The following is a 26,539-nucleotide window of genomic DNA, read 5'->3' as shown; positions in this document are numbered from 1 at the left end:
GTTTAATTGCAAAAAAAATCTATTTGCAATCTTACAATTTGCAAAAAGATTTTTCGATGTGCAAATAAAGCCTGAAGAAAAAGAAAGACGACAGAACTACTCAAAGGTAAAGCGAAAAGTAAGGCACGCTTTTTTCATTAACACTTGTTTCCCATGCGGTTATTTGCATGCAAACACAATATCCAAACATAGCCAAGTATGTGAATATCGCAGCTATCTGGGAATTTCGGTTAAAATCTATTCAACTTTTAAAAATATTACATAAGTTCATGAATTTTAACTTCTTTTATAATTTTGATGCATCAATCATATTACGTCATTAGGCTAGTCAAGATCAAAATAGAAATAAAAAAATTTATTTTTGTACTTGGAAGCTATGAAATGCCTTACTCCAAGGCTGATTGAAACCATAAGTATATCTTGCTCTTAATGAAAGCATAATAGGATTGCCTATAGTGCACAAAAGACAACACTACCCTTTACAATCAATGGATGAATGGGATATTTTTAAAATACTTCCAAAACTGAAGAGTAGTTCTTGAAATTTTTGAGAATATCCAATTCATCTCTTGATTCTAAAAAGAAGTGTTACCTTTTATGCACTACAACCCTCGTTGTTTTTCAGTGAGTAACAACAGTTCTGGAAGTATTTTAGAATACCCATTTTTAGGCTAATCAAACAGTTCATGGTTACAAACTGTAAATAAGACACGACCCGGCTTAATAGTAACCAAAACTTTAAAAAGTAGAATCTTGATATTAATAGATACATCAAAAGAATCAGATTTGTATGCTAATTACAAATACATAAGTTAGATCAAGTTTAGTCTTACGTATAAAAAGTGACGAGCCTCAAAATTGTGCCGTATTTTTGTATTTACGTGGGAGGATCTTTCATGGAGGATTGTTTCATGGGGTAAGAGAATTTTTCCATAGAAAGCGTGCCAGAATTTCCAGTATTATTAAAAAAAATTATCATAATTTAAATAAAAAACTAGTTTTTTCAATGAAAGTAAGGAGCAGCATTTAAACTTAAAAGTAACAAAAATTATTACGTATATAAGGGGGTTCATCCCCTTGTTGATATCTTGTTGTTTACGCTGAAGTTTTTTCGGTACTTTCTAAAGAGGTATTAATTCTGATTAAACGGTCTTTTAGATCCAAGGGTCTCTGTTATAGAATTAGAACAAAATTCGAACTTTAGCTTAAAGAGCGAAGTATTGATGAGGGGTGAATCCCCTCATAAACGCAATAATTTCTGTTCGTTTAAGTTTTAATGTTGCTCCGTAGTTTCAGTTGTGGAAACTTGTCATTTTTCATTAAATTCTAAAAAGGAGCGTTACCTTTTTGTGCATTATAGACAATCGTTTTTTGTTCAGTGAGTTACAGCAGTTTCAGAAACATTTTATAATATGATTTGTGTGCATTTGTTTTGTTTTTTAGCGTTTCATTTTTTTCTTCATCTTGTGTGTTTAGTTGTTGTTTTCTTTTGGATTAATAAAAAAAACTTTTCCAGAAAATAAGTATTTCAAAGAAAAGTAAAGAGCTCCATCAGTCCAAGGATGAGCAAAACTAAAGCCAAATAATCTTTTAAGCGTAAAACTACCACAAATTACTATCAATGAACTCAAGACGAAAAGAAATTACAATAAATAGCCAAGTCAAACTCAAAACCAGCAAAAAATTAACATCATAAGACTAATATTCCCAATACCTTCTAAATACCAGAGCACAATTTGCAATTTACTAAAAAAAAACAAAAAAACAAAAAAATGACTGAGAATTGTCAGTTTAATTGACATATACTGACATTTATTCCTTAAAGGTTTTTGATAATTTTTTATTTATGAAAGTAATAAAAGTGAAAACATTTTAAACTTGTTTTGTTTTCAGTAAAGTGCAAATTGTGTTCAGGTCATGAGAAAACATAGGGGTCATCAGCCTTGCTAGTGTTAAGGTTTGCTCGTTTTGAGTTTGACTAGTTTAATCTAATTTCTGCTCATTTTGAATTTTATTTATTTATTGATAGTGATTTGTGGTAGTTTTATGCTTGGAAGATTATTCTACCTTTTTTTTTACATATTCTTGGCTTAAGGTTGCTCTTTACATATTGTTGAATAACTTGTTTTCTGGAAAAAGTTTTTAAACTGATTTCTGTTCGTTTTTTATTGACATAGTCTTTTTACTGGAAAAAAAATATTTTGTATCTTTCCAGTTTTTTTCAATAAGAATCCATAGTATTGGTTACTATTTGTGTTTTGGAGAACTTTTCAACAATTTTTAATCCTTACACAAACAGTACTTGTTAATTTAATTTATAGCCTCTGAAGCTGACCTGAAAAAAAACTTAATATCACTCCCAAAATACTCTATCGATACTCATTGAATACTTAGATACACTTAAATTCTTTTTATTTATTTGAATTGTAAGAGCAGAAGTAGTAATAGTAGTATCCTCAAAAGTTTCAACTTATTATCCCCAGTCGTTCTCGGTATATTGCTGAGATGTCATATTGGCAACCATAAACTAAATGCCGTATGATTTACTTTAAAATAATGTTTAAAAAACGTTAAAGCATAAGTTTAGCTTTAAAGTTTAATGGTTTGGTTTTAAAGCATAGTGGGCCGATTGCATAATTGTGGGGGGAGGAGTGACATGCCTTATATCCTTAAAGACGTAGTTTCTCGATCATTCCACTATTCTGAAGAAAATGGTTGTCTCAAAATTTTTACTGGATGAGCTTAGAAAATGAAAGGGTTTGAGAAAAGGGCTTCTTGCCCTCCAATATCTTATTACTCTTTAAAATGCCACCATAACTTTGAATTTTGAATAGAATTAGATCCTTTAAAGGTTTCAATGAAATTTCTAGCTATTTTAGGGTGGTGCTATCTATGGTATTGCTTATATGAACCTTTTGAAACCCTGCCTGCATACGGTTTTTTCCTTTAATTAAAACCCTTAAAGGATTCCCTAAGTGTTTCATCTTGATTCCGTTAGCGTAATTTTACATATAGTGCCTTCCGGCTAGTTAAAAATTCCCCTGAACTTACCCTTAAAGATCTGAATTAATAATATAAATTGTTCTTCGGATATTTTTTTTTCATCTTTTTTAATGTCCTCATGCTCATGGTTTTTTTTTTTAAGAACATCCACCTAAATATTTCTTAAAAGTTTCACCTTAAAACCCTTAGCTTGCGCAGTTGGAATAGTGTTAGCAGCATTAGTGTCTTTATGCACATAACACCTTTGGTTTCTTCAACATCCCCTTCAACACGCGCTGATGGTTTCAGCTTAATACATACCATCAACCCTTCCTGAAACATTTCTGACGCGTCCGCTTGACAACCTGTGTGGGAATCTGTGTTGGGTCAAGTACTCCAAAAACCCTTTAAGTATAAGTACCAAGTACTCAACCAAAATCGTAATTAAGTATCCTACTAATTACTCGAAATAAATAGTACTTAAGTCATTAGCACTTAATACTTAAGTATGTACTTAAATACGGAAGTATAAGACTTGAAGGTTTTTTTGGCATGGTAAAGAATATGGCTGGGTCGTCAGGAGAGAAACTGACATTAGTTGCTTCATAATTTCCTGCTGAGAAGTGAAAAGGAACTCTAATCTAGTGCCACCAGGGCCATATCTAAGAAGGTTTACTAGGTTTGGCCCCCCCCCTCGAAATGCTTCTTTGGCTTGCAAATTCGTCTAAAAAATAACCTAATCTTACCCGAGGCTTTTAGATAATTTTTCAGGAGTTTTTTATAGCAGTTCCCTAATTCAAGTGGCGCAGTTCCCTCTTCACCCCTTTGCAGGTCTTGTAAGTTTAAAAATGAAACAGTTAACCATTGCCTATTTGAATGTAATAGGCTGACGTCTGCACAGAGTATTCTGCAATGTAAATTCTTCAAATGCTTCAAAAACCACAAAATATCACTATCAGCCAAGAGTCAATCTCACTATACTTGCACACAGAGCTCAGAAATCAGCGTTTATCGTATTATATTTCAACGGCTAGAATCAAAAGACCAACTGAAAGAAATTTCAGCAGATTCTAGATAAATAAGAAGCAATTGAATTCCTGTCCACCACAGAGTGGATTAAACCCTGTCCATCGTTGATTTTTGAATTGAAATTGGAATAGTTGTGGGCAAGTCAAGTCATGGCTAATTGTAGAAAAAGCCAACACAGATAGTCCAAAAATAGAGACAAAAGACAAAAGGATATACAAAAAGGAAAAGGGCGAATAGTCGAAACTAAAAAACCCGCGTCTGCCGAAGAAGAATACGAAGAAGAAATTGTTCCTTGTTTTTTTCTAGCTGGAATCATTGGTATTTTCTTTTCTAGAAAATACTTTTTTCTTTTCTAGTAAGTTTGGTAAAATTCTACTCTCGGCTATATAGGTTAAGTTATGTTATATGAAAGGGGTTAAGTTATGAATATGAAACTTTGAGGGATGTGTCTATGGACTAAAATATGTCCCAGGAAGGTATTTTGAAATATTTTCAGTTATCAGTTTCTTTTTATCTATCTTGGACACTTTTATTTATCTGGTAGGAAAATGAATTCAGAGCCAAAAACATACTCTGGAAAGGTGTAACCAAGCCTCCATGTTTACCCTCTTCTGAATTAAGTCTTAGAAATTTGCCTAGGCTACTTAACAAAACTATACCTATTGAGTTTTGACAAAACAACATTTTATGTTAATTTTCAGTTATCATTTTCTTTTTCTCTAGTTTTAGTTTTGAAAATGCAAATCCTATTATTTGAGTAGGCTAGAATTTTCAGCCATATCAGTGCTTTTTTTGGTGAAATTTAGGAAATGTATTTATGGATCTTTGAAACCTCACAAATTGAAATTGTGCAAAGTTGTGAAGTTGCACACAGTTCTGTTGCAGCCTACTTCATTTAAGCAGAAAATCTATTTTGCAAGGTTACACTTTTATAACACAAATATTTTTAAAGTTCACCAAGGGTCAGGACCCTCCAGAGAGAAAAAGTAAAGATAGTTGGTAAAATTGTAGCTTAGCTACTGTTTACTATCTTATAAATAGGCTAGGTTAGGAAAATGAAATTTCAGTAATGAATCCAGATCCAAAAATTTACACTGGGAAGGTACTGCCAAGCTTTTATGTTAACTTTGTTCTGGTTTTGAATTCTTAGAAATTTGCCTAGTCAGATCTATATCTATTGAAATTTTGACAAAACAATAGTTTTAGTTTTAGTTCTTGTTTTAGTTTTTAAAATGCAATTCCTGTTATTTGAGTAGAATTTTAAGCCATATCTGTGTTTTTATGGCACTTGATATTAACCAAGTGACATATAGCAATTGCAAATTCTTTTGGTCTGTCAGTCTGTCTGTCCTGGTTTTGCTACTTTAGGCACTTCCAGGTAACCTAGGACAATGAAATTTGGCAGGCATATCAGGGACCAGACCAGATTAAATTAGAAATAGTTGTTTTCACAATTTGACCATCTGGGGGAGAGGGAGTGAGGGGTCAGTTAATTTGGAAAAAATAAAAAAAAATAAGTAATTTTAACTAACAAATGGGTGATGGGATCTTAATGAAATTTTATTTTTGGAAGGATATTTTGTCTCAGAAATCTTATTTAAAATCCTGACCAGATCCACTGAAATTGGGGGGGGGGACCTAAAATCTTGGAAAATGCTTAGAATAGAGGGATCAGGACAAAACTTGGTGGGAAAAATAAGCAGAAGTCCCAGATATGTGATTGACATAACCAGAATGGATCTGCTCTGTTTGGGAGAGTTGGGGGGGTATTCTGAAAATTAGAAAAAACAAGGTATTTTTAACTTACAAAGGATTGATCAGATCTTAATGAAATTTGAAGTTTGGAAGAATATTGTGTCTCAGAGCTCTTATCTTAGATCCTGACTGGATCCAGTGACATTGGGGGCAATTGAGGGGGGGGACCTAAATTCTTGGAAAATGCTTAGAGTTGAGGGATCAGGATGAAACTTGGTGAAAATAATAGGCACAAATCCTAGATACATGATTGATATAATTGGAGCGGATCTGCTCTCTTTGTATGAGTTGGGGGGGGGGTGGTTAATTCTGAAAATCAGAAAAAATGAGGTATTTTTAACTTATGAAGGAGTGATCAGATCTTAATGAATTTTGGTTTTGGAAGGATATCATGTCTCAGAGCTCTTCTTTTAAATCCTGACTGGATCCAGTGACATTGGGGTAGTTGGGGGGGGGGGGACCAAAAATCTTAAAAAATGCTTAGAGTGGAGGGATTGTGATGAAACTTGGTGGTAAAAATAATCATAAGTCTTAGATACATGCTTGAAATAAATGGAACAGATCTGCTCTCTTTGGGGGAGTTGGGGGAGGAGGGTTAATTCTGAAAAATAAAAAAATGTGGCATTTTTAACTTACAAAGGAGTGATTGGATTTTTATTAAATTTGATGTTTAGAAAGATATTGTTTCTCAGAGCTCTTATTTAAAATCCCAAACAGATCCAGTGAAAAGGAAGTTGGGGGGGGGGGAGAACTTAAAATCTTGGAAAATGCTTAGAATGGAGGGATCAGGATGAAACTTGGTGGGGAAAATATATACAATTCCTAGATACAAGATTGACATAACCAGAATGGATCTGCTCTCTTTGGGGGAGGAGGTTTAATTCCAAAAAATTAGAAAAAAATTAGGTATTTTTGACTTATGAAAGGGTAATTGTATCTTAATGAAATTTCATATTTAGAAGGACCTCAAAACTCAGATCTCTTATTTTAAATCCTGACTGGATCCAGTGTCATTAGGGGGGGGATCTTGTGAAATTCAGAGCAATGAATCCAGGGCCAAAACTTTACACTAGGAAGGTACTGCCAAGCTTTTATGTTAACTCTGTTCTGATCTCCAAGTCTTAGAAATTTGCCTAGGCTACCTATCAGGTCTATATCTATTGAAATTTTGACAAAAGAGTATTTTACCTTAATTTTCAGTGATCACTTTCTCTTTAGTTTAAGTTTTGAAAATGTAATTCTTGTTATTTGAATAGAATTTGAAGTCATTTCATTAGTTTTTTTTTCAAATTTAGGTGATATGCTTGCAGAGCTTTGAAACCTCTCAAAGTCAGATTTGGAAAACTTGTGTAGCTCAAACAGTTTTGTTGTACTTCATTTAAGCAGAAAATCTATTTTTCAAGGTTTCAATTTATAGCACAAAAATTTTTAAAGTTAGTTAAAGGTCACTCAATGTCCTCTAGAGGGAGAAGGAGTAGAGATACGTTCTTCACAATACCTTCCAATGACATAATTTCCGTAATTTTCCCAGAAAAAATTTGCCAAGCTTAATGCAATTACATATAAAAACCATTTCCAAATTTTAGTTGATGGGTCCAAAATGAATGAGAAGGTCCAAGTGGAGCATTTATCCCAACCCATAATATTGCATTGGCTGAGAGATTGCATTACAATGCATCTGTAATGTCTGCTCAGTTAAATCCCATAATCATGGCATTAGAGTATAGAACAAATAAGGGTTTTGTGACTGTTAATTTACATAATATTATAGTTTATTCTGACTGTTTATCAAGCCTAGATCTGCTTTCTACAGCTTCTCAGTATATGATGGACATAGACACATTTCATGGCCTTAGCCTTATTAATAATCTTGCTTCAAGAGGAATAAGAACTTACCTCCAGTATTTTCCAAGCCACTCAGGTATAATTGATAACCATAAGGCAGATGAAATTGCAAAAAAAATGCTTTAATTATTGACCAGCCAAGTGGGAGACAAATCCCCATTAGAGATATTTACTGCTGGAGATTATCAGAGGTACTGTTAGATAAGAATAATCTGATTCTGTTGCCTTTCCCCAATCAAGCACCTTTCTAAAATTCATCATAGAATTTGATCTGGCTCAAATGGGCTAAATTTTCAGGTGTTTTCATATCAGTTTGCTAATTCAAGTGTTGCACTTCCCTCTTCCCCCCTTTGTAGGTCTTGTAATTTTAATAATGAAACAATTGACCATTGCCTATTTGAATGTAATAGGCTGACACCTGCACTGAATATTCTGCAATGTAAACTCTTAAAGTGCTTCAAACACAACAAAATTTCACTATCAGCCAAGAGTCTATCTCACTATACTTGCACACAGAGTACAGAAATCAGCATTTATTGTCTTATATTTCAACTAGTAGATTCAAAAGACATTTTGAAAGAAATCCGAGCAGATTTTAGATAAATAAGAAGCAACCAAATCAGTAATCCTGTCCACCACAGAGTGAATCAAAAGGAAAAGGGCTGAATAGTCTCAACTTAAAACCACACATCTACCAAAGAAGAATAAGAAGAGGAAATTGTTCCTTGTTATTTCTGAGCTGGAATCTTTGGTACCTGGGCTAGTAAACCTAGTGAAGCAATGCTATTCTTATGTTTTTTATTTTCTTGTAAGTTTGGTAAAATTCTACTTTCAGCTATCTTGGAAAGGGGTTAGGTTACAAAAATGAAACTTTGAAGGATGTGTCTATGGACTAAAATGTGTCCCAGGATGGTATCTTGAAGTAACTACTTTGGTAAAATTCTATTTTATCTATCTTGGAAAGAGGCTATGGTAGGAAAATTAATTCAGGGCCAAACACATGCTCTGGAAACGTATAACCAAGCTTCTATGTTTACCCTCTTCTGATTTTTAAGTCTTAGAAATTTGCCTACTTCACAGGTCTATACCTATTGAGTTTTGACAAAACAACATTTTATGTTAATTTTCAGTTATCAGTTTCTTTTTCTCTAGTTTTAGTTTGAAAATGGAATTCCTGTTATTTGAGTAGAATTTTAAGCCATATCTGTGTTTTTATTTGCAACATTTAGGAAATGTATTTGTGGATCTTTGAGACCTCGTAAATCAGGATTGAGCAAGCTGTGAAGTTTAAAACAGTTTTGTTGTAGCATAACATATGGACCAGCAACCCCCTTCCCCTTACAGGATTCAGAACCAAATCCCTCATTTGTTCACTTTAGAAAGTTAAAAAAAAAAGAATCTCTTATACATCTAAAGAGTTTAAAATGTAAATTCATCATCTCATAGGATTTGCGCTTTTTCAGCTTGGATGAAGAGTCTGGCTGTAGTTGCAGCTGAACCAGCAACATTTGTAGCTGTGCACTGATACCAAGCTGAATCAGCCAATCGAGCAACTGGAATTTCCAATGCAGAGGATCCATTATCGTCACTGCTAACAAATGTTTCTTGGCCTGTTTGAATCAAAACACCATCTTTCTGCCAAGTCAACTTGGGTATAGGCGTACCAACTGCCCTAGCAGAGAGTGTGACTGGTTCAAGGATTGTCTGGAAGCGTTCGACGAATTTAGGGGCTACAAGTTGTTCTTTTTCAATGACATTCAAATTTATTTGGAAAGATGTCTTTCCACCTTTATTTTTAGCGGCACAAGTAATAATGCCTGTGTCCAATGGGCTAGCTTGTGTGATCATTAGCGCATGGCTTCCCGCTTCATTTACCAAAATCTTGTGAGTAACGTCATTGAGAATTTGTTGACCATTAAGGTACCATGTGACATCTGGATAAGGTCGTCCAGTGACTTGACAATCAAGACGCACAAGTTTGCCTTCGGATACGGTTACATCTGATGGCATCTTGACAAACTGAGGCCCCAAAGATTTCCCTTGGTCTGTATTTTCATATATTGGTTCCGACTGGTTTTGTTGTGGAGGTGAGTAACCATTAGCAGTGCCATTTTCGATAGTTCTTTTGATCGTTTTGAATTGCATCTTGTCCTGATTTCCCATGGACTCAACTGCCAAGCATGCTGACGAAACGACACAACCTGTTGGATTTTCAGCAAGCATTGTGTAATGACCGGAATCTTCTGGAACAACAAGTCTAATCTTCAGTATTGCTGTCTGATTATCATTACTTATAAGATGGCGCTGAGATGCTTTGAGCCGGATTCCGTTATTAAACCAAGTTACTTTGGGTTTGGATTTCCACTGATCTTGACAGTAAAAATTCCATCTGACCCTTCGAGAACTTTGGAATTTCTTGGCTTCTGAGTAATAGTGGGTGCTGTGATTGGTCCAGGCATTTGCTCAATTTCTTCTGTTTCTTCACGAGCGTCCCCTGGTCGAAGTCTTGTCACTTGTTCTCTAAATTCTACTTCTCTTAGAAGTCTATATTCAAACGTGTCAACCTTGAAATCCTCTTCAATAAAATTTCCATTGGCATAATATGGCTCACTAGAAACTACGCTTTGTTGATCAATACGTCCAGCTGCATTTCTTTCGAGATTCTTTTCGTAATGTGTTCTAACGTAAGTTCCAGATGATTTAAGGCCTGATTCAACAGTTTGTGATAATTAACGCTGGAATCTTTCTTCCATTGGAAGTGCTTCTGCTGCTTTAATCTGAGCCTGCTCTTCCTGCCTTCATTGAGCATACGCAGCTTCTGGTTGGATGTATTATGTGCAAATAGCTTCACCAAAGGGGTTGACTGCTGTGCAAGTGTATTCACCCTCATCTCCTGGTCCGATAAGAGATATGAGCAAGGACACTTTACCAGTCTGAGATTCATATTTCATTTGGTACTTGTTTGAGTCTGAAATAGACTGACCCTGCCTAGTCCAGCTTACTTCCGGCGTCGGGTTTCCTTTTACTTTGCCTTCAAATAATGCGTTTCCCCCTTGAGCGAAACGTGCATTTCTGAAAATTTGTTCGAAAACTGGAGGCAATCCTTCTAAACGCTGACCCATAATCATATGTTGTGTTTGCTGTTGGGGCTGCACCAGCATGCCTTGAACTCTTTGTGATGTGATTGTACTTTGTTGTTGTGATGCAAAGCTTTGTTGAGAAACGTGCGTTTCAGAGGCACGTGTATGACTTTCGCGAATTGTCGTGGACGAGGATGTAGACCTTTGTTCAACATTACGCTGTTGACTCATTAATGTTTGCTGTTGTTGCGTTGTTCCACCAACGGGGACAAGCCCCTGGTTCCTTTGCATGTTCTCGAACTAATCCACAACAATAAACAGAATTGACACGATAAAAGGCACAGTTTTTAAGGCACGTTTGGTTCCCCGATGAATGCTTCTTAGCCATTCCCATTTTGCTTGGATGTTCGGATCTGAACATGGGAGCTTAGTAGTTAAGGAATATAGATTGGGAGGGTTCTATTGACAAATCTCTATAACCATGGAGACAAAATCATTATCATGATGTTCAGGTCTCCCGAGTTGGGCAGATTCCCTTGGGAACGATCCAATAGACAATAGGAACTGTACCTGATACCTTGACTCAAAGACAAACACAATTATTGACAATAATTTTATTTTCTTACTTCATATACAACTTCAGGTAAAATGACTTCAATGTGAGTTAGCAGTATAATACGCATCAAAGACAGAGTACTGAATAATCTCCTGACCTCCAGGTCCACCTTATATATCCAGAATCAACCCGGATTTCTAAATTGAGCACTGGGTAGACTGACCTCAGAAATGTTGCAATACAACTGTTCTTTTAATTATCCAACATATGGCCTAACCTCCTTGCAAAAGATTTATTACAACGGATTTTCACCTCTATTTCGTTGACCAAACCAGTAATAGAAATCTGGTTTCTAATTGGCTTTAATCAAAAGTTACATTTTTGAATCCAATTTTAATAGTTTAAAAAGTATTATTTTTGCTTGCTGTAAAACTTATGCCAAAAGCGCAAATCCTATGAGATGATGAATTTACATTTTAAAATCTTTAGATGTATAAGACATTCTTTTTTTAAAACTTTCTAAAGTGAACAAATGAGGGATTTGGTTATGAGTTCTGTAAGGGGGAGGGGGGTTGCTGGTCCATATGTTTTTCGTATCCCGCTGTAGATTGACGCCCTCGTCAATCAGAACATTCCCTTTCCTTAAATTTTAGCTTTCTTAAAACTTTTTATTGTCAAAATATTTTAATTTTAATTCTTTCACCTCTAAAAATGATTATTTAAAGAAAATGTATATATTCCTACACCTTGTGTTGTTCCTACACCTTACACTTGAATTTAATTAATACATCACTTGATATGAACAAGGTTTACATGCGAATACCTGGTTCCAATTGTTTGTTTTTATTTGAATTAGAAATAATTTTATCTGTTGTATTTAATTCTCAATTGATCCCAGGTATTTTAACAATAAAGTGTAAAATATACAACATTATGTAAAAAAAAATCACTGGTACTTTTATTTAATTTAAACTATTCACTATTTGGCACTTTTAATTGTTCATCACTTATTATTTTGGAATATTATTTTCACACCAATCACAATTTTCGTGTCCTTGCCCTATTTACTGATTGAACTAATATAATGTCATTTATTAATCTATCACCTTTAAATGTTTTTGTTTCTTAAAAATTTAGCAATTTTAAAATCTGTCTTGTTTTTACGCTAAAATGGTAAGTGCAGGACTTGGAACACCTATCCCCAGCAGTTTAAGTACAAAAGTACCGCCGGTACTACGGCTCTTCCGTCCCGTTCCCGCTCTCTTCTGTGTTTTAAGCGTTATTTTTATTGTCTTTAATTCAATCGACTGGGTTAGTATTTAAGACCTTACTTTGTAGTTGATTCCTAAGTTTATGAAACTAGGATTTAGTATGTTCTGTTATAAATCTTCATTTGGGTCTGTGACGTTTCTGATATTGGGTTTCCATATTGAATTAGGTTATATCTGTGGTGTCTTCGTGGGCATGTTGTGGTTGTACCCGCTGGCTGGATGTTACGTCTTCTCTAGTCTACATTGTTCAGTCAGAAAGATGAAAAAGATTGTAGTACAATAGATGGCGCTATTTGAGGTGTCACTTGGGTGATAGCTGTCTGGTTGAATCAGATGTGTTTGGGCATTCTTCGGCGGTTGATAAATCATGATAGGTGTTTTCCAGTTTTTTTTACCATGACGTATCGTCGGCCAATGTTAAGAGTATGCCAAATTCTGTAATAAAAAATTTCCAGGCAGAATCATATGGTTATTAAACAGAATAGCCATAATTCTGTTTAATAACCATATTAAACGGAATCCGGGTTGATTCTGGATATATAAGGTGGACCTAGAGGTCAGGAAATTATTCAGTACTCTGTCTTTGATGTGTATTATTCTGCTAACTCACATTGAAGTCATTTTACCTGAAGTTGTATATGAAGTAAGAAAATAAAATTATTGTCAATAATTGTGTCATCAAAAAAAGGTCAATACCCTCTAGAGGGAGAAAGAGTAGAGGTAGGTACTTCAAATTACCGTCCCAAGACATAATTTAGTAAGTAGACCTATCCGTGAAAGTTGCATTTTCCTGACCTTACCCCTTTCCAAAATAGCAAAAAGTGGCTAAAATAGAATTTATTCCATGAATTAAAATCAAGCAGTTACTGGCATCAAGCCATGGATAATTGTAGAAAATGCCAGGACAGACAGTCCAAGTGAGTGAAAGGCAAATCCAGAATATGCCTAGTTGAATTAAAATCAAGTAATTGTACGTATCAAGCCATGGCTCATTGTAGAAAAAAACCAGGACTGATAGTTCAAGTGAGTGAGAGACAAATCTGGTTTAAGCCATTGTTAGGCTTGTATAAAAAGGATGTTATTGTATTTGTTTGATCGATAAATCGATCTACAAACCATCCATACATCATTCCTAGGGCAGAACTAAGGTAGATAGTCATAGTACACAAAACCTAAGCCTAATACCTGTTTTTTGTCTCAGAACCTATATAAAGTATTGCAACTAATTTGCATAAAGTAGGCTAGGGTTTTACCCACAACCCTGGCTAGTTAGGAAACATTGTAATCATGAGCTAGTATGATAAGATGGTAATAAGTCAATTGATATGTCTAGAGTAGTTTAAATTCCTTATCTAAGTATAAGGTAAACATACCACTCAATTTCCTTTTGTTTAATAAAATAATGAAATTAAAAAAGCAATTAAAAAAATAATTGCTTTAGGCCTACTTGCAAATTCAATTTTAAGCCCTTTATAGACCCTCAAAGATGGTACCTTTTCCTTTTATATTAGATTTTTCTTTTACATCTCTGTCTACCCTATTTTTGTTTAAACCAGCTTACCCCTAAACTTATCACTTTACTTCACTTCTTATGTACTTCACAATCATTTTAATTCAATTTTAATCTCCTTATGGACCCTTAAAGCTGATATCTTTTCTTCTTAATTTTTAGATACATAAAAGGGTTAGAAAGAACAATTTTTACTATAAAATAGTTACTTTATACCACTTTTCATACACTATAGTCTATAAATCATTCTGCATAATTGGTAATCGAGTGAAGCATTTGGAATTATGTAGCATTATCTGGGGCAATACTATAGCACAGCCTTTAGTAAAGGCTACAAAACTTCAATGTTTGATTTTTTCCAGAGAACCTTCATATGGAAGGGGTCATGGGTGCCGCCAGGGGGTAGGGGGTAGAAGAGCCATGGGTCCCCTGGAAATTTGGGAATATAAAGTAATTATAAGGAAACCAGAGGAAAGAGAGCAGAATAGGGAAAACCTTTGAAAATATGTGTGTTACCTCATTGTTGAATGCCTGCCAATAGATTTTGAACCTTAATAAGGAAAGTATAAGTTCTAATTTGTGATTGAGTGACCCCTTTCCAATTTTCCACAAGCATTTACTCTACTTGTTTTGGGCAGAGTAATGAAAAAAAAGAAAACAAAAAATCAAATTCTTCATAATAATGAATGGTAAATAAATAATGATCCTTGTCAATAATGAAAGTATAAGAGCCTAACTATTGATAAAATTCAATCAAAGAATCAGCTTTTTATGATGATCCTAAATATTTATTCGTACATTAGTACTAAAAGGTTAGTGCAGTTATTAGTACACAAGAAAGTTCATTTAATTATATAAATTTTGGTAACTATAGAAATAAAGGCAGTTTTGGTTAAAATATGTTGTCAACTTTTGCTTGCATTGCAACAGTACCCACAAGCTGATATATGAAGCCACTATAATCAGAAATGTTCCTCCTGAATGGAATGCTGGGAATTCCTGCATTTTTCCTCCTGAACAGATACAGTTATGAAGTATAAAGGTGTATATGGGTTTTCAAAATTATTCAAATTAGATTTAAAATATTGAATTAAAATTTTTCATTTGACTTTCTTAATCTTAGTTTTAATGGTTAACTTTGAACAAACTACTTTGATAATGCATTACTTTTGCTAAGCACTAAGTCAAAAGATATTAAATATTTTGGTGTTTGATAACCAAGTTGAAAACTGTTGATATTGTTAAAAAATATTTGTCCAATACTTTGGCATTGCTCAACAGAACTGAATGCTGGGAGTTTACATCTTAGTTTTTGTAAGTAGGCTGATGTTTTTTGTATTTTTTGCAATTTCTTCCTTTTTTCATTTTTATATACTTTTACTTTAATTGGCATACTTTTTCCATTGCCTTTAGGAAAATGCTTGTCTCTAAGCTTCCTTAAATAAAAAAAGAACAAGTCTTTATCAACTGAAAGTAAGAAGTAACATTAAAACCTAAAATTGACCGAAATTATTATGTATGTGAAAGTGGTTGTCCCTCTCCTCGACACCTTGCTCTTCACGCTACAATAGTGTCTTTGTACTAACTACAGTTGTAGTTTTCTTTCAGGAGTCATGTTTATAGAATTGGGACAAAATTTAAATATTAGCATTACGAGCAAGGTATTGAGGAGGGGGGTAACCCCCCTCATATACATGATAATTTCTGTTCATTGTAAGTTTTAATGTTGCTCCTTACTTTCTGTCCTTACTTCCTGGCCTCTGTTAATTTTTAATTCTGGGTCAACCTGCCTGAGATGCTTGGCAGGCATCACTTGATAAAAGATAACAAATCGTATATGGGTCCAATAAGAGAGGCACTCGCATATTTCCACCATTTACCCAAAACAAATTAATCAGACACTTTGAAAACTATAGAATTTGCAAATCCGAGTATGATTAACAGTGAAGCCTCTGAAAGAAACTGTACTAGCAATGATAATGCATGGACGGTTAATAATAGATAGACATCTATTAACAAATGAACTAACCTCCTTTTTATCATTTTTACCAGGCTGAAGGCCTTGACTGAGTCCATTGATTTTTGAATTAAAATGAAATAGTTGTGGGCATCAAGTCATGGCTAATTCTAGAAAAAAACCAAGAGTAGACTATCTGTCTCTCTCTCTCTCTCTCTCTCTCTCTCTCTCTCTCTCTCTCTCTCTCTCTCTCTCTCTCTCTCTCTCATCAATTGTTTCTGATCTGTTTTACATGCTTAGTAAAGTTTTGACAGTCACCTATATTTTAACTGGACTTGTTGCAGTCTGTCGAAAATTTCGACAAGGTTACTACAAGATATTCTCAAAAGAAATGAATCTCGTAATAGAAGCCTTTGAATTCGGCCGAAGGAACATTTTTAGTTAGTCTGGCATTCCACTACATCAGACAAGAAATTTCGACACTTAGAACATATTTTTGTCAATATAATATTAGCTGCTATTTTAACTTAATTTTATCAAGAAGAAGTCAATGTGGCTACATTTTAGAGAAGATCAGATGTATCTTGAAGAATTGGTGCTGCTCGCATTTTTTTATGAAAAAAAACAAATAAAGACAGTTTGAACATTACATAGCTAAAAGAATGTTGGGAGCTCATTTTGGGTCGAAAACAGGAAACTGATTGAATTGGATATTCTTTTCTTATCTGGGTGTATCGGATACAGTGTTTACGTTTTGCTAAAATATTTTGCTTCAAGAGATGGTGTTCCAAGTCATGACTAAGAGTTACCCTGTTTTGAAGTAAAATTTCGACAGTGATTCCAAAATTGCACTGTCGAATGATTGGTGCCTTTACCCTAATTTTGCGTCAACTATTATGATAGATGGGTGGTAGGTAGGGTATTTTGAAGAAGGTGGGGTTATGATCTGGCTAAAAAAGTGCATTTCAATGCTGAAATTGATTACATAAGCATGGAGGGACGGTGGTGTAGGAATGTATATATCATCTCTTTTCATTTAGACTAAACCTATATAAGGCTGTTGCTGGTTGATACATCTTATGTTATTTCCAAAAATATCTCCGATATTTATTTTAATGGTTTATTTACCTAAACTGATTTGGTTGATAAGATACTGATGTAGTAGTGTATTTTAGAAATTATGAAGAAGGGGTAGTGGATCATTTTCTAGGTCATGGGTTAATTTCCTCAAACAGTTAATGGCCTAATTTTCTAAGGCTCATTGAGCCTTCATATAAGTATAGAGCTTTTTAAGAATTATGTTTTAATCCCTCCTGATTTCCAGTGATATTTTGGGTCTATGTCTTCAATGTTTTTCCACATAATTTTTCTCAGGAGGTATTTTTTGTGGGGGAGAATTCTCTGGGTGAAATGTTCCATGGTGATGGAAGTTGGTTTTCCAAAATTATTTGAAAAAAAATTACTTATATATAAATAAATTCTACTAAAAGTAAGGAGCAACAATAAATCTTAAAATAAACATTAATTATTCTGAATACGAGGGGAGTTTTACCCTCCTATACCCCTTATTCCTTAAGCTAAAGTTTTTAATGCTCGAAAAAAAAAAACTTCCTGTTCCAATTAAATGCGCCGTGTGTTTCATTAGTCATTCTCAAAGAATTGGGAAAATAAGTCAAACTTGCATAAAGAGGGAGCGGTAGAGGATAAAGGAGGGAGCAGGCCCCTCTTCATTCATAGAATATTTTGCCTTCTTTTTAATGTTATTCCTTGCTCTTTGTTGGAAAATCTTGTTGTCTATTTAACTTCAATTTGAGCCAGGTTTGGTTATGACTGTAGATTAATTTTTTAGCCTGTGGTGATCAAGATTTAGCTTTGGTTGTTACCTTGGAATATTTAGACCAGTAGAATCAGTTGGAGATCCTATCTTCTTAAAGACATATCTTTCTAAACTGAACAACCTTCTGCAAAACACACTCTGTAAGGAAATAAAGGCCCAAAATATTATCTTTTATGATAATAATTAACGTGGTCATTATTTGTATTAGCAGATTTTTTTTCAAAACCTGTGTTTAGCAGTTTTTTTTATTCACCAGTTGCTTTCTGTGTTTACTATTTTTGAATGCACAAATTTGTGGTTTTGGAATCCTTACTGGTTTTCTCTTCATCTATATTTTGCTCGTAAAATAATCTTGAGCATTAGGTATGCTAAGTCCTTGCTTCTTTATGCATTCTGTTTCTTAATCATATGGAAACAAAAAGGGCAAAGTTCAAACCTAATTTTTAAGTAACTTAGACAACATAGAAGACTAACAACCTACAAAAATGTAGCTACTGTCTGCTTTATGAAGGAATGCATTGGGTGAAAGTTATTTCATCCACTTTGAATTTATATCTCTCTATTTGGAATATTATCTCTCTCTTTCTTAAGACCTTTTCTCTGTTGTCCAGAGACACATTTGCTTTCAAAAGGTTTATCCATCCCAAAACCGTAGGGATTATTCATCTCCATATAGGAGCCTCTTTTATGCAGATGATGCTTGAGAAGTTGAAGACTGCTCAAAACTGATGCAGTAACTCAGTCTTCATTCAGTCTTTGAGTGTCTTCATTCAGTCTTTGACCTATATGGATGAAAACCAGTTTATATTGGTTGGTTAATTTACAGAGGATTATTGTTTGGATATTTATTTCATTGCGCAACTATTGAAATTGTGTACAATGCTATATAGTGCTGTGAACAATTTGCTTTTGATAATTGGATAATTAAAATCGTGTACGCAACTATTTAAGTTGTGTAACGTGCTGTGAACAATTTGCTTTGAATAATTGGATATTTTGGATAATTAAAATTGTGTACGCAACTTCTGAATATACATCTTGTGAGTATTGCTACCTGATTTGCTACTGCTTTTACTGACAACTATTGTGGCCCCGCCCACGAATTTTGATGAAATTTGATCATTTCACCGGATGATGCCAGGTGAAAGACTTGTCTTGAATCCCGTGTTGAATTTCATTTCACGGGCTAGAAATGCAGGTTGTTCAGCTGATAATATTGTAAAAATTGCTTGCGATTTTTTCAAAGGAGATATGTTAATTGAAGCAAAGAAGATTTTGTGGGCTGACGCCTCTATTACTAGGGTAACTGAGCGCCCCAAAGTGACTGATAATGTAAGTGATATGGTTCGAGCCTTTGATCTTTGTGATGAGAAAAAGATCAGCCTACCTCAGTATCTGATTTTCGAGCCAGATCAGGTCCCATGTGTGCGAGGGGAGACAACAGCTACGTTAACTCGAAAGGTTAATGAACTCTACATGGAATTTAAAAGCTTCGCTGAGCACCATAAAGCAAGGTCAATCGTGCAAACTATTCCTGATATGAAACCTCCCCCACCCGCAAAACCGTCCTATTCAGTTATTGTGAAAAATCCACCAAAAAACTTGAATAATCCTGACGCTCGAAAAGATTTCCTGGATAAAGCTTGTGGGGGTGTCAGTTCAAGCATAGTTGTTTTGAGGCCTAGGAGGGATGCATGGCAGGTAGTTCTGTCGGACAAGGGTGCCGCCAATACTTTGGCAGATGCATTAAGCAAAGCAGACCAATCCATTAATGCTAAAGTGAAGAGTCCTGCCTTTTTCGGTATAGTACGCCGAGTGCCTGAGGGAACATCTAAAAGTGACCTATGCGATCTCGCTAATAACTGTATAGAAGTTGTTCAGTTAGGAAGTACGAGGTCTTTTCGATTAAAGTTTGAGTCACGTGACCACCTAAACTATGCCACTGAGAATCCCCTTGTTATTGGTTACGAGCGTCTACCTATAACTGAGTACAAGTTTTTGCCTACCCAGTGCTACAAATGCCAGTGCTACGGCCATACTGCAAATAACTGTAAAGCTTCCCCGAGATGCTCTAAATGCGCTGGTGACCATCAGAACTCCAAAGAAAACCCGTGTCAACTTGTCATGAAATGTGCTCTCTGTGGCTCCTCCGACCACCCCTGTTATTCGTATAAATGTCCAGAAGCACAGAAACTACTGCTTAAGAAATGAACAGTCAAACAAACACAAGTACAAGTACTTTACAAGATTTTACGTTTCTTAATAATTTATCACTGTGCAATAATGTTGTTTTTAATTATCACGATGACCAAAATAATCTGTCCACCAACACCTTAGCTAGCCCCGATAGCCCTTTAAACCAAATTAACTGTAAATATCTCGACACTTTTGATTTTGTGAAAAATGTGAAACCTAAGCTAATGGAAGAGACCAAACTTAATGTAATTTGCTTTAATATCAGAAGCATAAGGGATAAGTGGGCTAATTTTAAAGATTTAATTTTAACAAATGGTTACTGCCCTTTCGACGTAATTGGAATAAAACGGAGACGTGGCTTTCAGAAATTGATGATACTAATGAATTTTCCCTCACTGGCTTTCAAGCTATTCATATTGAAAGAAAATTAACCAAGTCCTCTGGTGGCATTTCTCTTTACATCCGATCAAGTCTAAAATTCACCAGACTATTAGATTGTGAATTCTTGTTCTCGCAACCTATAAATAATAGATGCATTTATTCAATAATCGTCGACATAAGTACAGACGAGAATTCTTTCATTTTTTCGTTATTTTATAAACCACCCTCATTTCCGACACCTTTCTTTTGTAATCAGTTTGATGATTTTTCTAGTTTTATTAATTTACCACAAAAGAAGGCAATAGTTTTTGGGGACTTCAATTGTAATTTATTAAATGTTAGCAGTAACAATGATAGTGATACCTTCTTTGAAACATTTACCTCAAGTGGTCTTCTTCCCACAATCCTTTTTCCTACTAGAGTTGATCCCATGAGGTCTACCGCTACTTTAATTGATAACATTTTTGTATCCACTTCCCTGGGAAACCACCTGTCCTCAAAAATAATATTTTCTGACCTGTCAGATCACTTTCCAATCTATCTTTCCTTACCCTCCCTATCAGCTACTCAACCCCGTAGAACTAATACCCCTACGTCTAATAGAATATATAATACTGTGAATATGAACCGGTTCACGGATTGTTTGAAATCCTTCGACTGGTCCAAGACTTTGGATTGTCAGGATGTTAATTCAGCCACAAGTAGTTTTACACAGGGATTGAGTGATCTTATTAGTTCAACCTTTCCAGTTCGTAAATCAAACCGAAAAACTACCCATATACGCCCCTGGATGTCAAATAGCCTGATAATCTCTTCATACCGAAAAAATGACCTATATAAGTTAGCTTGCAAAACCAGTAGCGTTATTGACCTGACTAATTATAAAAAATACAAAAACGTATATACCAAACTCATCCGGGAAGCAAAGAAAAATTATTATTATTCAAAAATCTCTCACTGCAAAGGGAACTTGCAAAAAATTTGGTATACAATAAATGAAATCCTTTCAAAAAAAAGGAATTCAAGATCTGTTCCTATTAACCTTAGGGACATCAGTGGCAGATTAATTGACCCAATTTTAGTACCGGATGCTTTTAATAATTATTTCACTAATATTCCAAATGCTAACTCCTGTTCCTTCTCACAGCCGGTACACCCTAGCAAGAATCCCAGATCCATGTTTTTCTCTCCAACTGATCGCAAAGAGGTGCTTCAAGTTATCAAATCTCTCTCTATTAGTAGTACACCTGACTTCTTTGGCATAAGTAATAAGCTTCTTAGGACCGTATCTTTCTATATTTGTGAACCCATTGTGCACATAGCAAACCTGTCTATGACCAATGGAGTCTTTCCAGAAATATTTAAATAAGCAATTGTTATCCCGATTCATAAAAAAGGCGATCCGTCTGAGATAAGCAATTATCGTCCAATCTCACTTCTCCCAGTTATATCTAAGGTGCTCGAGAGAATTATATTCCGACGTCTTTCTCCCTTTGTATTTGGGAATCATTCATCAGATTCGTTGATTTCTCCTCATCAATATGGCTTCCGTGCCAAATTTTCAACTGCTCATGCACTAATAGACGCCACACAGTTTATACGTTCCCAACTTGACCTTACAAATACTGTATTGGGCTTATTTCTGGATTTTTCAAAGGCCTTTGACATGGTTGATCACAGTGTTTTAATAAGTAAACTCAATAACCTAGGGATTCGCGGAGTTCCTTTCTCATGGTTCGGCTCTTATCTCTCTGGTAGAGTACAGAGTGTGAGACTGGGCGGGGTGACTTCACATCCCCTACCTGTCCGGAGGGGCGTCCCACAGGGCTCTGTTCTTGGTCCAATACTTTTTCTCCTTTATATTAATGATTTGATTACGGACTTGGGCCCATCAGTGTACCCAGTACTTTTTGCTGACGATAGCAACTTTTTCATCACCGGTCCTAATTTACCATCCGTCGTCACCTCTACTCAAACCCTTCTGAATAGAGTACAGGAGTGGTGTCTCGTTAACTGCATGACCATTAACAGCAAGAAAAGTCGGGTGGTATTATTTCAAACCCCTTACAAAAAAAATGAAGTTCAGCCAGCACTTGGCCTAAAATATTCTACCAATCTCCTCCCGCAGGTCGAAGTTGCCAAGTTTCTTGGTGTCCACATAGACTCCTGCCTATCATTTGCAACACATGTGTCCTATATCAGAGCCATAATTTTGCGACAGGTAAGTATAATTAATCGTGTGAATTATTTTCTTCCTCCCGATATCCTTGTCACCCTTTATTATTCTTTTATTTACTCATATATCTCATACTGCGGATCTGTATGTGGCAATGCTTATCCTTCAGTTACCAATAAGTTAAAATCTGCTCAAAACCGTGCCGTCAAAGCAGTTCTTTGGTTGCCACGACTATATCCCACCAAGGACTTGTACTCCGATTTTGGTATTATCCCTTTTGAACAAATCATCAAAAAATTAAATCTATCCCTTGCATACTCCGCTTACCATAAAAATCTTCCTCCCCACTTATTATCTTATTTTAATAGTAATAATTCTGAAGGCCACTGTCTCCGTTCATCCAACCGTTCCTTCATTGTCCCCAGATGTATCTCTAGTTCCGCCCAGCGATCCCCAATTTATAAATCTATAATTCAATGGAATTTAATACCCTCCAGTGTCGAGCTATCCACAAGTTTTCGGACGCTATATAACAATGTACGAAAATCTTGATATTATATTTCTCTAAATGTTTGTTCAATTTGCTTTAATTACCCTTGTTTTCTCTTTTCTTTTTTTTTTCTCTCTCTTTTTCATTTACAATTTTTTGTTGTTTTGGTCCTTAACAAGTTCGCTTCTAGGATCTTTATTATTATTGTTGTTATGTGTTTTCTTTTCTTTTTGAATAATAATAATAATAATAACTACAACTGTGTGTAATTCTACCGAAAAAAAAAACAAGTCTGAGTATACTGACTGCTCTTCCTTTGGTTTACAGAATATTATAAAGTAGTTTTCATTTTATTTCTGCTCGTATTTTACAAAAAAAAGTGTTGGGCTGTGTTCTTGCAGTATTTACTTCATAATTACTGTTTTTTTATGGCACTTGGTATTTACCAAGTGGGTACTTCCAGATAAGCTAGAACGATGAATTTTGGCAGCCGTATCAGGGACCACACTAAATTAAATTATAAATAGCCCTTTCCCCGATTTGACCATCTGGAGGGAATGGGGGGATGGTTAATCTGGAAAAAGAAAAATGAGATATTTTTAACTTGCGAACGGGTGATCCGATCTTAATGAAATTTGATATTTAGAAGGACCTTGTGTCTCAGAGATTTTATTTTAGATCCCGACTAGATCCGGTGATATTGGGGGGAGTTGAAGGGGGAAACCGGAAATCTTGGAAAACGCTTAGAGTGGAGGGATTAGTATGAAACTTGGTGGCAAAAATGACCACAAGTCCTAGATACGTGATTTGACATACCGGAAAGGATCCACTCTTTTTGAGAGAATTGGGGGTGGGGGTAATTCGGTAAAATTAGAAAAAATAAGGTATTTTTAACGATTTAGTGATCGGAACTTAATGAAATTTGATATTCAGAAAGACATCGTAACTCAGACCTCTTATTTTAAATCCCGAACGGATCAATTGTCATTGGGAAGAGTTGGAGGGGGGGGGAAATCTTGGAAAACACCTAGAGTGGAGAGATCGGGATGAAACTTGGTGGGGAAAATAAGCTAATGTCCTAGAAACGTTATTGACATAACCGAAACGGATCCGCTCTCTTTGGGAGAGTTGGGGGGCACCTAATTCGGTAATTCGGAAAAATTAAAAAAATGAGGTATTTTTAACTTCCGAAAGGGTGATTGGATCTTAAATTTAATATTTAGCAAGGACCTCGTGTCTCAGAGCTCTTATTTTAAATTCCGACCGGATCCAGTGACATTGAGGGGAGTTGGAGGGGGAAACCGGAAATCTTGGAAAATGTTTGGAGTGTAGAGATCGAGATGGAACTTGGTGGGAAAAATAAGCACATGTCCTAGATACGTTATTCACATAACCGAACCGGAGCCGCTCTCTTTGGGAGAGTTCGGGGGGATTTACTAGTTTGGGCACTTCCAGATAAGCTAGGATGATGAATGTTGGCATGCGTATCAGGGCCCAGACTAGATTAAATTATAAATATCCTCTTCCTCGATTCTACCATCTGGGGAAGGGGGGAGCGAGCGAACGAACAAGATAGTTGAGAAGAATTTTATTTGTCGATAAAACAAATGATTGTTCTTATTAAATATGGCTTGTGGTCTTGGACTATGATTCTCGCTTAGGGTACGAGAGGTCTTTTACATTAAGAAGATCCGAAACTAGATACATGATCAATATAGCGATTGCTGAAAGTTGGCAGGCATATCAGGGACCCAACCAGATTAAGTTAGAAATAGTCGCTTCCCCTATTTGACCATATGGGGGGATTGGAATGACGGTTAATTCGGAAAAATTAGATATTTTTAACTTACGAACAGGTTATCGGATCTTAATGAAATTTAAAATTTAGAAGGATGTCGTGTTTCAGAGCTCTTATTTCAAATACCAACCCGGTCCGTTGACATAGGGGGGTTTCGGAGGGGGAAACCGGAAATCTTGGAAAAGGCTTAGAGTGGAGAGACCATAATGAAACTTACTGGGAAGAATCTCTTGGCTCTTGTTCTACCTGGGAATTTATATTTTATTCAGCTCGATGATTTTTTCTTCAATTGTTTTGTATTCTACCGAAATAAAATATAATCTTCTTTAAATTGGCTAAGTGGAAATATACAACCAATGATTGCTTAAAATCAAAAAAGGAACTGATTTTTTACACATATGCCTTTTCAAAGTTAATATAGGCTAAGTACTGAAACTACATAGGGGCATATGGAGATCTTTTTCATTAAAAATTAAGTTCCTTTTTTGTTAAAAAAAAATCAATGGTTGTATTTTCCACTTAGCCAATTTAAATAATAAGATTTCACTTTTAATGTATTGGGTACTTCCAAATTTTTAGATTATTTATTACTCTGGAATACTTCATTCCCGTTTTTCTAAATATATAACATCAAGTCTCAGAATTGGGTCTGCTGTGGCAGGAATTTGGAGCCCTATTTAACAGTTTTGGCATGGTAAACATACATTTTTACATCTATAAAGAAAATTATTGGTGTTTATGCTGAATAGAATTTATATATTATATTGTTTTACTTCATCTTTTACTCTTATTAGTGTTACTTTTATTTAGCTAGAATTATTGTCATTTAGTATTACTGTATGGATCACTAGGTAAATACCAGCTGTGATGACAGTCACTCTAAAATAAAAATAGCTTATTTACAAATAAGTGCTGCTTGTCCATTTTAGTGTCTTTGTTTCCTGTGCATCAATTTATTTTTGCTCCATTTTTCAAATGCCTCATTTTTTTGTTCACATGATGTCTCTTCTGAATTTGTTGGGGCTAGCATGTATAACTAATCTATATAATCTGAATAATTCAAACTGTTTTGAATAGTTGCCCTCCTAACCTCTGTTACTTTTCATGAACTCTTTAGGATAAATCATTAGGCTTCTATTAAAAAGTAATTTTGGTGTGCTCAGTTGCACTATTTACCCAATGGTCCTAGTAATCACTAAGATTGAAAATGTTTGCCTTTAATTTTTCAAACAGCAGTGAATCATATACATGAATTTAAGTCCTGTGGTGGCGCAGTGGGTTTGACCTTAGCTTGGTAATACGGGACCCTGAGATCGAATCATGCTGCAGCAATGCACTGCAGGGCCGACGCAGGGACCTTAGTAGTCAAGAAGCGTCGTTCATCTGATACATGAATTTGACATCTAATCTGTTGATATTGCTGTTTTTATCTTTGTTTTTGTAATATTTTCTTAAACTTTTTCTAGGTTTTATGTTCTTTGTTCCTTTTTTGAAGATAGAATATTCCGATTTGTTACCTACTCAGTGTCTGGAGGCTCCAAATTATCTGAAAGAGTAATTGGGCTAAGGCAACTAGCTGCGGGATTGTCTTGATTGGTATTGATGTATGTTTGTAATGGACACAACTGACCTTTCTGGTTACTCTGCCATTAAGCAAGGTAATTAGTAATTCTGAC

General features: G+C 35.1%; 2 protein-coding genes across 4 annotated transcripts in view; one reads left to right on the top strand and one right to left on the bottom strand.

The window, feature by feature from the left end:
- Nucleotides 1-4,222: 4,222 nt before the first annotated feature.
- Nucleotides 4,223-26,539, top strand: part of LOC136028028 (zinc finger protein 583-like) — a 41,490-nt gene continuing 19,173 nt past the window's right edge. Inside the window, exons 1-2 of one of the 3 annotated variants that reach the window (XM_065705602.1) lie at nucleotides 4,223-4,366; nucleotides 26,330-26,521. In XM_065705602.1, the coding sequence (XP_065561674.1) occupies nucleotides 26,470-26,521 (52 nt within the window). In that variant the 5' untranslated portion in view covers nucleotides 4,223-4,366; nucleotides 26,330-26,469. Of the gene's footprint in view, nucleotides 4,367-12,699; nucleotides 12,893-13,219; nucleotides 13,239-26,329; nucleotides 26,522-26,539 lie in introns of those variants that run through there. The other 2 variants (XM_065705603.1, XM_065705604.1) reach the window with 2 other exon arrangements.
- Nucleotides 9,052-11,107, bottom strand: LOC136028486 (titin-like). Its single transcript, XM_065706330.1, has one exon. The coding sequence runs from the start codon at nucleotides 9,832-9,834 to the stop codon at nucleotides 9,052-9,054; it is 783 nt and encodes a 260-aa protein (XP_065562402.1). The 5' UTR covers nucleotides 9,835-11,107.

This window comes from Artemia franciscana, chromosome 6, assembly GCF_032884065.1.
Source record: "Artemia franciscana chromosome 6, ASM3288406v1, whole genome shotgun sequence".
Classification (NCBI taxonomy): Eukaryota; Metazoa; Arthropoda; class Branchiopoda; order Anostraca; family Artemiidae; genus Artemia; species Artemia franciscana.
Note: the sequence above shows the minus strand (reverse complement) of the source record. Positions and strands in the feature narration are given on the sequence as shown.